The sequence below is a fragment of the Phlebotomus papatasi genome, chromosome 2 (genome assembly GCF_024763615.1).
Source record: "Phlebotomus papatasi isolate M1 chromosome 2, Ppap_2.1, whole genome shotgun sequence".
Classification (NCBI taxonomy): Eukaryota; Metazoa; Arthropoda; class Insecta; order Diptera; family Psychodidae; genus Phlebotomus; species Phlebotomus papatasi.
In genome coordinates, this window is record NC_077223.1 from 2,874,122 (window position 1) to 2,888,019 (window position 13,898).

The window sequence follows — 13,898 nt, forward strand, 5'->3', positions numbered from 1 at the left end:
TGCACTTAAAGTCAATTTAATAGCATAAAAAATTATGTTTTTTATAGAATTGCGTGTGGAGGGTTTACTTGAATATTTACAAGTAATTTTTGTAATGCTCGCAATGATAAGCTGAATTTTAATTTGAAACAAAAAAAAAGAACTGACAATTCTCAGGACTTTTTAATTGTAACATCGAGACAAAAAGTCATACAAACTTGCAGCAGATGTACTCTAAATAATTTTTTTCTATGCTCATCTGCAAACTCCATGTTAATTTATGCTTGTGGATTTTTTATGTGCCATGCTGTGCAATTAGCAAAAGCAGAAGGAGTATAGACGAAAACACTCTTGAAAATTCATATATGCTTTTTTTGCATGTAGCTTTAAAAATAGCCTTTTTGGAATTGTGCAAATTACAAAGTTTGCTTCATTAATATTTGATTTAAAAATTTTCTCCCAAATTATAAAATTTAATTTTTGTTTAAGCAACGTTCTCTCTTTATTTTGCACACTTTTTTCCGACTATTTATATTGGTATAGCGCATTTGCTCGAGAAATTCCATGAAGTAACTTGGTGCTTTTAATTAAAATTCACAAATTTTTGGCGTCTGTGGCACTGAAACTTATAACAGCAACGTCTTACACTTGTGAATTGTTTATCAGAAAATCCATGCTAATATTTGGGAAATAAGGTACAATAAAAAAGCATCTTCATTATCCATGCAATTTGCAAAATATTCCTGTAATCAGTATTTTAGTGATTTTACCTCAAAATTAGTTGGAATTTTGGAATTAAAAGGAATGTTCTTTTGTGGTTTGGAATGGAATATATTATGGTAGACAATTTTGGAATTAAATACCATACATTCTAATGATTTCCTACGATACATCGAAATAGTGGTTATAATTGTATATAAAATTCTGTAAATATTTTCTGTAAATCACAGAGACAAATGTCAATTTTGGTTTCCTATTTTTAATTGGCTCCACAAGTCCAGTAATTTGTTGTGATATTTCATTATCTGATCAATTCACTCACAATTTTCATCCCTAATGCATTTTAATTGTTCATCAGCTAGAAAACCATGCAATTTCGTTAACCATATCTCATACCCCAAATGACATCCAAAATAAACTTTTCAATTTAAATCAGTGAAAGACAGTGAACATTCATTTATTCTATCGATGATGTAAAATGTGGCTAATGTGTGATTTTGTATCAATAGAAGAGAAATTCACCACCCAAAATTGTTATCCCAATTATTATCCACAAAATGTTCCAATTCATTCCATTACTTTGTTAATAAATTGCATAAAAAAACCTTTATATCTGTATATTGTACCCATTCAGGTGGGCTTACAACAATGCCTCTCATTAATTATTTTGCATTATTCCTATTTGTTTTGGTCAATTTTTCAATATTATTAATTTTGTTTTGCTCGATGGCACTATCTTAACAAAAAAACACTCAGAGAAATTATTAAAATGACATCAAATTCAACCTAACAAATAAAATACCACTAAAACTTATTTTTCGAAGTTGATAAAATTTAATTTGAAAGATTTTTTTATTTAAGATACAAAAATCTTATGTATTGTTTATCTTGTTCAATGCAAAACTTCAAAACAAAAAGTGATTTAAAATAGGGGAAGGTGAAGCTATTTCGAACTGTTGGGCACCATTGCTAGGGGGAAATGGGGAATCTTTGAATTGGGGAAGCTCAGAAATTGGGACCTATCTCCTATTTTTAAATAAAATTGAGCCTTGTCATTACAAAATTTAACTCCAAGAACCAATTGAAAAGCTAAATTACATCATGATATGGCACTGTTGTACTTAAAAAATGGAGAAATATCGATTGCGATCGATGCAATCGAGTTGGAAAATTCAAGACCTTTCCAAAAAATCCAAATTTAACCAAATCGATTAGAAAATAGACAATTTAGTTAAAACTTTCCTCCAAAAATTCAAGATGGCAATTTTTTTAGGTCATATATGACCTATAGGTATGTTTGGATGAAATGTTCGCCTGGACCACCACTAAACCATATCCAAAGGGGTGGCAAAGCGTCGCAGGCTTTGCGAAACTCGTGATTTAGATGCTATACGGAAAAGGTAAATACTTTCGCATCATCCGTTTCCTGGTTCTAAACCGAATCATAAATCATTCAAAAGATTCCACAAAATAGTTTAAAGAGTAATAAAAAATTTCGGTGGCAACCAAAATCCCGAAAAGGCCAAAATACCGAAAGCGAAAATCCAGAAAGCCAAAATCCCGAATGTTCAAAATCCTGAAAGGGATGAAATTATATGGAGGAAAATGTTTAGAATAGTTTCCCAAGACACAGAAGATTTCCTTTTGCCTCCAGCAAGCGCGGGTGCAATCGGCTTTGTAATTGCAATTGTCTTTGCAATTGACTCTTTTAAGAATTCGGGATTTTGGCTTTCGGTATTTTGGCATTCGGGATTTTGGCTTTCGAGATTTTGGCATTCGGGATTTTGGCTTTCGGGATCTTGGCTTTCGGGATTTTGACCGGGACCCATAAAAATTACTTTCGGACGAAAAGTATTTATCGGCTTATAACCGGTTCATTACCGGTTCACAACTTATTTGAACCGATTTATATATCACTCAAAATATTTCGCAAAAAAATTATTTGAATTTCGTATAAAAATTTGTTATTGGTTATGAATCGGCTCATTACCGATTCAAAACCGATTGAACCAGTTCAGTTTTTTTTAAAAATTCCATGACCTTTCCTACGATCCAAAACATGATCCCATTCGCTTGATAAATGCATTCTCTATAGCATTTTTAACGTTTGACCTTGAAAGACCTTTACTAGGAATGATTCTACGGTATTTTCGCACAATACCAAAAAAGCATGGTTTTTGGAGGGGAAGGGGATTGGGGGAGGGAAATGAGGGGTATGTTTACGAGCCTTGGGTTAACTTATGGGCGGGTCCCCCTTAGGTTCCAAGCCTCTGTCTCTATCCGTTTGGCCTCTAGAGCTGGCGACAGCCGGACGGATAGACGGGCAAACAGCGTGACGACATTTCTCAAAAATCGTCTGAATCACGAAGATGTCAAGACTTTTTTTCAAAGCTTCCAAGGTCTCACCAATCAGAGAATGCTCTAGCTTGACCAAAATATTCAGTGAGATTCCATTTTATTTACTTGCGTAGGTAATTTTTAATGTAAATCCGTTGGAAGTGGAATAGATAAGAAATTGGTTGATTTTTCAGGATTAATCCGAAGAAGCGTCAAGTGCGATTTTCGAACTTATGTCCTGGACACATTTATGACTAAAGTCCAGAGACGACTAAGCTCGTTCATAGCCAAGTCAATTCCTGACACACTACAAACGAGGCTTAACATTTTCTGGTACTCACAAAATATAACTTTCGTGGGTTTTTATGCAGATATTTCTACTGAAATGCACTTGTAGTCCTTTGAAAATAAAACTACTTGTAAATTTACTTCACAATTCACGTATAACAACAAGAATTATTTACTAGAATCGCCAAAATTGGCTTAAGTCGCGAGTTAGCTTCCACCTCACAAATAATTGTAATTAACAATAATTATTGGACGTGTACTGAGACATGATATTACAAATAGTTTCATTTTCAGAGGAGTATTAGTGCATTTCAGTAGAAATGACTGCATAAAAACCCAAGAGAGTTATGTTTTGTGGATACCAGTGAATGCTAAGCCTCATTTGTAGTGTGTCAGGAACTGACTTGGCTATGAACTAGCTTAGTCGTCTTTGGACTTTAGTTTTGCTTATTTATTAAGTTTAGTTATTTAATTTAGTTTGGAGTCTAAGCCGGAAGCTTTGGGAAAAATAAGAATTTTTTAAAAGCTCTCTCCTTTCCCATCGCTTTTATCACCAATCTTAAAATACGTTAATATTTATTTCAAAAGAAACATTGCATATTTACTAGGCCCTCAACTTGAAGTCCACCGTTTTTCGATCAATGAAACACGAAAAATTTCAGAAGAAAACCGAAAAATATTTTTTTCAAAATATCTATCCTCTCTAGATATGTATTTTTGCCATTTTTTTGGCAATACATGGATACCCCGGGTCCCGGTCAAAATCCCGAAAGCCAAAATCCCGAAAGCCAAAATCCCGAATGACCCAAAATCCTGAAAGCCAAAATCCCGAATTCTTAAAAGTGTCATTGCTACACCCATTGATAGTTTGGGCTGAATTTTTACCGGCAAGTTTTTCGAACTCAGTATTCTCGAGGATCAGCCTATTTAATTGGTTTATTTATAGCATTACATAGCTTTGAGACCTTCAAATTTTTCAGTCTTTGTAATTTTTTGTTAGGCAATTATTATCATCACAACATTTTTAAATGCTGCAGAATTTTCAAAAAAAAATTTCAATATATTTTATATTTTCCATTTCCGTATAGTGCACAAACGTGCAACCGTTTCATTGTCGTGCTGTTGAAATTTTGAATTTGTGAATATTGTTTTTTATTCAATTTATTTTTTAAAAGCAACGTAAAATGCCAGTTTAATCTTCTTTAAGTGAGAAAAAAGCCTCTGTATTAATTTCTCTGGGTGTATGTTTAATATTGACCTATTCCGAATTTACTGTTTATTGGCAACATTGCAAACAATGTAGAATAAAAGTTGAAAAAATACATTTATTTTTTTAATCCCCGGGTAATACCAGGCATACCTACATTTTCCAAAGCTATGCTTTATAGCATATTTGTTCACATGGTGAATGGAACATTTTGTGGATAAAACAAAACAAAATTTAAATAAAAAAAAACTTTTAAAAGAAATCAATGGCAAATAAATATTAATTTATTGAATAAATAAAATTCTAAAAGAAAGTATTTAGTGAAACATGTAGTACTGACTCACCTTATTCGGAGCACTCTGCAAACCGTGGAAGGGGAGATTCTCATACTCGCCAGGTTCGGTGAGAGTTAAGGGGTCTCCTGCGGCCGATGATTTGTCGTGATCTGCAAGATACAAGGGTAGAAAATATCACCATGGGGATGCCCCACGTGAAAATAAAGCACATTTGTATTCTGTGACTCTTTGAAAATCCCTCCAGAAATGTGCGCAACACAGAAAAAATATTTTAGGGCCACAAAAAAAAAGGGAAACACGCTCAAGCACACAAAAAGAGCTTTAGAAAATCAATTGGCAAAAAAATATGCTAATGCCATGGTGTAAAATCTGTGGTTTGTTTGGATGTTTTATTTTTTCCAGATAAAACTACATACCGGAAACACTACCTTTCTTCCTTTTCCTGGAATCTGTGGATGGCAAAGAGTCACCTCCTTCCGTGGCTTCTCGCCTTTCCGGCTGATTTACGCTCAGTGGAGCTTTTCTGTACGTTACAACTAAACAAGCATTGGTGTTGGTGAATGGGGAAAAAAACCAAAAAAAAAAGAAACACTTTTTTAGCACCAAAAAAAGGGAATCAAAGAAAATAGAACAAATGAGTGGAAAAAGTGCTGATAATGACGGTGTTGAACATAAGTGCAAAGCACGAGCATTCAACATCTAAAAGCTCTATCTCAGTTAAAAGATACGAAGCAGCGTGTGTGAGCTTTGCTTCAAGCTTGCCTTTCCGGTGCTTTTGAGTGCATTTGACGAAAAAAAAGTTTGTTTAATTAATCCGGAAAATACAGAAAAGATACTTCATGATTAAACAATTTGAGCTTTTTATCTCCGCAGAATAAACTTATAGAAGCTTCAAAAGCATCGCTTTCAACATTTTCGAAAATACTGAAATTTACAATGTTCTATCGGTTCTATCTACTTTATTCAATATCCAAGTGAGATGAATAATTTTTTTTTCCATTTTTTCCATTCCTTTTCTTTCTTTGTGAAATTACGGGAAAATTGAACGACCAGGAAATGCTGGAAAAATAAAATCGAACGATCTGACGATTTTTTGTGAAAAATCACACAATCTGACAGTTTTTGTGCAAAAATCGCAATATCTGCAAATCTTTAAAAATATCACGATGCAGCAATGTTTGTAGAAAATCTCACAATCTATTTTTATGTAAAAATCGCACAATTTGACGATTTTTATGCACAAATTGCTTAATCTTATGATTTTTCCTTGAAAATCGTTAGATCTGGAATTCAATTTGTGAAAAAATCGCACGATCTGATAATTTTTCTGATCAAGTTGATCGATTATGAGGCAACATTTCTGGAAAATTGGCACCAGATAGGTAATCTTTATTAAAAAAAATCGCACTACATGAAAGTTTTCGTGCAAAAATCGCTCAAACTCAAAAGTTTCTTTGTAAACATCGCACAATCTTAAAGCTTTTATGTAAAAATCGTTTGATCTGCAAATCTGTAAAAGAAGTATGATCTGGCAATTCTTGTGGAAAAATCATGCTATCTGGCAAATTCTGTGAAAATGAAATCGATTAACAATTTTTGATAAAAATCGCTTAATCTGACGATTTTTTATTTGTAAAAATCGCGCGATTTGCAAATCAGTTAGTGAAGATATCGCACAATCTGATAAATTTTGTTATCACATCGGTCGGTCAGGTAAAATTTCTCCAAAAACGGTAACCCATCGGCAACCTATGTTAAAAATCGCACGACCTGACACTTTTTGTGCAAAAATCGCTCACGCACATTTTTTTCTGTAAAACTAATGGCCTCTACACATTGGCAGCAATTTTTGTCAAAAATTGCTTTTTTGACGGAAATTCCCTGCAGCGTTATAGGGGAAAACGTCAAATTTCATTCAAAAACGCAATTTTTGACGAAAATTTCTCCCAATGTGTAGACGCCTTAATACACCGCTTTTTGTGCAAATAGCGTTTGATGTGAAAATCTGTAACAGCGATACGATCTGACAATTTTTGAGAAAAATCAAATGAACTGACAATTATGTATAAATCGCTTAATCTTACAATTTTTTTTTTGTAAAAATCGCGCGATCTGCAAAACTTTTTTGCGAAAAAATCGCACGATTTATGAAATTTTATATTCGGGAATCTCTGTTAAAAAAATCGCACAAAACAGACAATTTTTAAACAAAAATCGCTCAAACTCACAATTTTTTTTTTTCAAAAATTTGCAAATCTGTAAAAGCAGTACGATCTAAAAATTTTTGTGAAAAACCGCTAAATCTGACGATTTTTTGAAAAAATCATCCGATCTACAAACCATTTTTGTAAAGAAATCTCATGATCTGAGTGATCAAATCGGTCAATACGGCAACATTTCTGCCAAAACGGAAACATATCGGCAGCTTCTGTTAAAAATCGCACGACCTGACACTTTTTGTGCAAAAATCACACAAACTCGTAATTATTTTTGCGAAAAATCGCACAATCTAATAGTTTTTATCAAGAAATCGTTTGATCTGCAAGTCTGTAAAGTAGTACGACCTGGCAATTGAATTGAATTGAATTGTTTTATTTATTCATGCCCATATACACAAGGTACATCGTAGGACTATACATTCTTGTGCAAGAATGAGAATACCTTGAAATTTTTGTGGAAAGTCAAATTAATTGACAATTTCTGTGTAAAAATCACTTAATCTGACGAGTTCTTTTTGTGAAAATCTAATGATTTGCAAATTATTGTTTGACAAAATTAAACAATTCCAAAATTTTGTGATCAAATCGATCGAACGTTACGTGATCGGCAACCTTTATCAAAAATCGCACGACCTGACAGTTTTTGAGCAAAGATCGTGCTTTTGTGTAAAAATCGAAATATCTCCAAATCTTTAATAATGGTTATTATCTGGCAATCTTCGTAGACAATCTAACATTCTGCCAATTTTGTGTAAAAATCGCACAATTTAATTTAATTTTTGTGTACAAATTGCTAAATTTGACGATTTTTTTTGTAAAAATCGCGCGATCGGCAAATCATTTTCGTGGGAAAAAATCCCCCAATTTAATAAATTTTGTGTTCAAAACGTGTCATTAGGCAACATTTCCGCGTGAAACGATACCGGGTCGACAATATCTGCTAAAAATCGCACAATCTGACGCTTTTTATGAAAAAATCGCTCAAACTCCAAATTTTCTTTTTAAAAATCGCAAAATGTAAAAATCGTTCGACCTGCAAATCTATTGGTTCGAGCCTCGACTGTTTTCCTCAGTCCTCTCCGTGTTCAAAAACCACCAAATAGTCGTGACCGGAACCAATATAAAGACAAGTCGTTAGTGCAGAAGCATTTGGGAACAGACATTCTTCTCCATTAAGACCGTCTTCAGACTCGAGGTTTAGCCTAGTTTCCGAAGGTCTCAAAATCCGAAATAGTAAGCAATTTAATTTGTTCTTCTAATTCAAATAGATTAATTCTCCTTAATTGTCCATTTCTAAGTCAAAATTTTCCAAAAATGTTCGATTAATAAGAATCTAGAGAATTTAAGCCTTATGGCTAAGCCCTAGGTCTGAAGCCCGTATGACGGTGATATTTCAATGAAGAATGAACACGTCTTCTTAGCACTTTACTGTTTTCAACTGCTTCTATCCAGACGATCCAGACTGTTTTTCCCAGTCATCGCTGTATTCTAAGTCTAATCTAATTATGAATATACCCAGAACTTTAGGTGACATCAAACCGTGATTAATAAAACTGTTTCAAGCTCGTTTAAATCCTTTGAAAAATCTCAATGAATTTATTTATTTACATATTGTTTTATTTGGAAGATTTCTTTTTGCAAATTGAAAACTAATTAAGCAACATCATTCTGTATGATAAACATGATTTCATGAAATATTATTTTAAATTTTCAGTTTTTTTTTTTGTTAACGTGAGGTGGACAGCAAATTGAGGAAAATAAATAAAAAATTAATTTTCGAAAACAATGCAGGAATGATAGAGGTTATTGTGCTTTTGAATTTTACGTTTTTGAAATGGTTTTCGGCATGTTTTTTCCTGACGGATTTTTTTCTGTATTTTCCGGAATTTTGATTTAGCATCATACCACCATCTGTGTACTTAATGCCACTGGGACGATGGCGAGAGTCGAAGAGTCCTAAGCTCGATGCCGTAGACTTTCCACTTCCGAACCATCCGGCGGCTCTTAATAGGTTGGCCGCTTTCTTCTGCACTCCACCCTGGACAGAGGAGCCCTGAGCCAGGATGGGTGGACTCCGACGGACCCCATGACCCTCCCTTCTCCACCTCAGTCGCCGAAGGATTCGCTCAATCAGTCCCGAATTGGTAAAGTTGATCAGTTCATCATTGATCTCCTCAACAGTTTCTTCTTCAGCCTTCGGAGCTGGAGCCTCAACTTCAGGTCGCGGAGTTGAGTTTCTCAGGGGCAGTTCGGGAGTCTTTGACGGTGTCCCAGGAGACACCTCAGGACGACCAGTTGATGGTGTTTGCGAACGCGAAGCTGCCAAATTCTGCTTTGTATCGCCCTTTATGTGCACCATTACACCTGGTCTAAGGGGCCACTTTGGTGGACTCTTGGGCACTTCTGGTGGACTCTGACCAATCTCTTCCACCTGACCACCTTCCCTTGCCTCACTTCTGGGAGTTGATGGTGGTGTTAGGACACTGCATTTTGTGTTTTATTGTCCAATAACATTGTCACACAACAAAAACAAATTCATGCAACAAAAAGAAGAGAAAAAAATCCACAAAAAGCAGAATTAACAAAAAAACAGAAAAATCGTGAAAATGGAGGTGAAATGTAAATGTAGAATAAATGGATTTACCTGCGTGCCGTATTGGACAAATCCGTGTGATCTGATGATTTTTTATTGGAGATAAAAGAAGCGAGACAAACAGAAAATATGCGTTAGTATTCAAAAAACACAAGACGATTTTAAGAGGAAAAAACTGTTAAATGATTAGTGAAATTTAATGTGACTAATGCAGGAGGATTGTATTACTATGGGAGTATTTTACCACAGGATAAGCTCTCACCTGCTGGTTGTTTTTGGAGCTTTTTTTTGGGGGGTAAAATATGATTTCATTAATGTTTCAAAAAAAAACAAAAAAAAACAAGATGAATGCATGGTTATGTCTGCAATTTAAAGTCTATCTAAAATTTAACTATTATCTTTTAGTATTTATGTCTGTAACGTTGAAGATAATGACATTTTTAAATGCTTCAAATTGTTGAAAACATTAACAAACTAATGCCTTAATAAGGGTGGTTATGTAAGTATTTTAGTGAACCGTGATTGGCACAGCTAATCATCCCTTGAAATATCTTATTTCTTTATTTAATTTTTTACTAATATTCAATTTTGACACCGTTCATTCAAGGGGCTTAAACAGGTTTAGAATAATGCAAAAAGCATAGTTAGGTCGATGCAGAAAAGCCGTGAAAGACCGGGCAAAAACTATTTTTATTATACACTGAGAGAAATCCGAAAAAGTTAAAATAACATTCCAGAAATGTTTATTTTACCCTTCAGTATTGATTCGAAAATGGTGTAAATATAACCCTTTGTATGTGTATTATGGGTTAAAGTTACCCTTCTTTCATGCTAATTTTACCCTTAAAAGGTGTAAAATTAACATTAAAAAATGTTGATATATTTTTACACCTAAAAAGTGTTAAAGTTATGACGAAAAAAAGTTAATCGCAGCCTCTTTTTTTTCTCATTTTATATAACAAATTATTACAGATCTACATACTATCCCCTATACCATACGGCCGCTGCCGACTTGGCATTGAAGACCGTTTTTTCTAAAAAAAAAAAAAAAAACAGTGGAAATCTTTTTAAAAACCTTTATTATATTCTTTTGCTCAGAAATTCTAGGAAACATTAAATAGAAAGGTTTTTGCAAGGATATTAGGTATTAAACAAATATAAGGTCTTCAGATATTTATTTATGTAGTGAGGACTTAGCTTAAAAGAGTTCGAAAGAGAAAGCCCTTCCTGAACGAGATTCACTTAAGACAAGCATACCGATTTTTGTTCAGTTGAGGTAGGATCTCTGTAGGGTGCTGTAAAGCCTAACTTCAGAGGGTATAAAAGCATTAATCCGAATGGGTAGGAATATAATTGAAGATAATCCAAATGGGCAGAAAAAGGCGCTTGTCTCTCCCCCACATTACTATTTAACGATTTATAAAAAAGTATGAAAAATTATTAAAAACCGTTAAGATTTAGCTTATAAAGGTCAATTTTATTACAAAAAATACTACTTTACTGGCTTAAAAGATCCAAGATCATTCAATTTGAAATAAAAATGGATTATAATGATTTTTTAAAGAAACGTTGCTCAAAAACTAATATTAAAAAATAGTTTTTTTGAGAGAACTTCAGGCGGGCTCAACTTTTCTCTGTGAGAGAAACTTACAAAATTATTTTAGAATAACTCTTTGGGAACCTGGTCATAAAATAATCAAAGTCGGTTCAACATTAATTTTTTTGGCGAATTTTTGAGAAAAACTTCAGGAAAGCTTTTAATTTTGAGAGAGTATTTTCCATTCAATATTTGAGCAAATTTCCCGGTATTTTCTTCAAGTATAAGTCTTCTTGATGTCTTTATCAAGCTTTCAGCTCACGAAAAAATGAATTATGTACAGTAAAAAATGATTACCAGGATTATTCTTGTAAAGTTACTCAAATATGAATTTCAGCAAAACGCGTAATCTGAAAATGTGTAATTTGAATTTTATGTAATGGTAAACTATGTAATCAACTGCGAATGATTACACATTTGTGTACATTTTCTTACATATTTCGTGTAAAATTACACATTTTTCACACAAAACGTGTACAAATTACACAATTTTCAGATAAAACGTGTACAAATCACACAAATGTGTATCAGTACACACGATTATATATTTATGTAAAATTTGCAATAAGAATCATGGAAAAGTAGCTGAAAATTTTTTACTGCGTAAGAATAATTTTAAATTGGTGCTTAAAACACATAAAGAGTATTTTTCTTTCTCAGAATTTCCATAAAGATCAATTTCCATCTTTTGGTAATGTTTTAGAGAATTTAATTGAAAATTTAAATTGAAATGTTCTCATTTTTATAAATCAATTTTAATGCAAAGGTTTATAATTATCATTTGGAAGCAAGTTTTAAAGGGAACTTTAAGCTCTTTTGACATATCTTTCCCTAAACTAGAAAAAAGCAAATTTAATAACTCAGATCAAATAAAATGGATATGAAAACATATTATAAATACTCACTAAATATACACAATACACTTTTATAGAACAACTAAGAATCAAATAAAAATAAAATAGAGAACAGCTTAGGCTGGAAACTGTTACAAATAGCGTTGAAATGTAAATTAAACAGAAATCTTAAATAAATTACATTGTAAAAAAAAATAACCCAGTGAAAAACTAATGAAAAGTTTAACACCTATCAAGAACTCCTTTAAATAATCAAGCTATTTTTAAAAGCACTGAAATTGGTTGTTTTTTTTTAAATCTGGATATCCCAGGGGACTGGACTAAACCTGGTCTTATGACTGAATTAGCTACCTGGCTATTAACAACCTCCACCCACCTCCTTGGCATGTGACCTGTGGAGTTTAAGCCAATGTTCATTTTTAAATACAAAAACGTATGGGAATTTCTCTGCATTGGAACCGTAACGCGAAATAACTTCAAAGTAGGGACTGTTCCTCTTTTGGAAGTTACTGATCCCTGTCGATGGACAAATGTACTAGATTTCTGTCTAAATAAATTTTCCATATCGGCTCTTTTAGCTGAGTAAAGGAGCTTGCTTCAAAAAGCTCCATATAAAAAAGAGAACTTGCCATGGGTGTGACAACCTCTCAAAGGACCTAAGATCTCCAAAAAGAAGATTTAACTCTAAAGCTAAAGATTAAAAAGCTAAAATAGAATGATAAAATAAATCTAAATATGTAAAAAACTACTAGTGTTACCTTCGAACATCTCAAGCTTCGGACAATTCAATCACTTTCTACGTTCCTTATGCATTTCATTCATGGATACTTTTTTTTGGAAATTTGAGGCATTGGACTAGCTATTAAAATATAATATTATAATGGGTCAAATTAATTTGAAACACATTCAAAAAAATTGTTTGAAGCTTGAATCGTTCGAAGGTAGCGTACTTTCCTCCATCCAGTTAGAAAAGCCAAAACAGTGCCAAAATAATTACCTTCAACTTTTAGGAATGTTTTCGAAAAGAAAAACATTTTAAAGGTTTTTTTTTTTTTGGAAATCAGAACTTGGGATTGCATACCATATTATACTGCAATGATTCGAAAGTGATTATTATCAGACCCTTTCGTATTATAGTTATAGCCTGTAACAGCTCAGAATTAAAACAAAAACATGCATCTTAATAGCCAAATTAACTAATAATGAATTTTAATTTGAAATAAAAATGGAGTTTCACCACTAGGAGAAATTGGTGTACCTTTGAAATTTGGATTTTTCGCCAATTTTTAAATAAAATTTATCCTTATCATTATTAGCAAACAAATAGTAAAGCTAAATTACATTATGATATGACTCAGTGCGCTCAATTCCATTTTAAAGCAAGAGAAAAACCCCAATTTGAAAGTTTCCCCTCATTCAAAGGTGCCCTACTTCCCCCTATAAGTATTCTTAGTAAGTTGTTAACTTTTATAATTGTCATTTTTGACTCTTGATTAATAACAAGCTATGTAGTGCAATGTTTGTTACAATACTTGACCTGTGCTCTATTTCACAACCAATTCGTTAAAATCAATTCTTTTTTTATTTACTCTATATTGCTATATACGCATTGAATTCAAAATTGCCTATATGTTGGGCTGATACATATTAAAAAGCAACGGAAATTTTCATGAAAAATTCATTTATGTGACTCGGAAATTATTTTATTGCACTCTGATAATTTATTAAAGCAATATTTCAGACTAAAAAGTAGCATTAAACACTGATATTTATACTCGTTTCAAAGTTGTCTGTAAAAGCGTTTTTAT

The 13,898-nt window shown here is 32.9% G+C and overlaps 1 protein-coding gene across 20 annotated transcripts in view; it reads right to left on the reverse strand.

Annotated features, from left to right (window-relative positions):
* The window catches only part of LOC129802161 (hemicentin-2), a 150,630-nt gene that overhangs the window by 20,501 nt on the left and 116,231 nt on the right, over positions 1-13,898 (reverse strand). For 7 of the 20 annotated variants that reach the window (XM_055847760.1, XM_055847761.1, XM_055847758.1 and 4 more), the window contains 4 exons: positions 9,691-9,721; positions 8,952-9,529; positions 5,244-5,363; positions 4,876-4,976 (listed from right to left, as the gene is read on the reverse strand). In XM_055847760.1, the coding sequence (XP_055703735.1) occupies positions 4,876-4,976; positions 5,244-5,363; positions 8,952-9,529; positions 9,691-9,721 (830 nt within the window). Of the gene's footprint in view, positions 1-4,875; positions 4,977-5,243; positions 5,364-8,951; positions 9,530-9,690; positions 9,722-13,898 lie in introns of those variants that run through there. The other 13 variants (XM_055847765.1, XM_055847766.1, XM_055847773.1 and 10 more) reach the window with 5 other exon arrangements.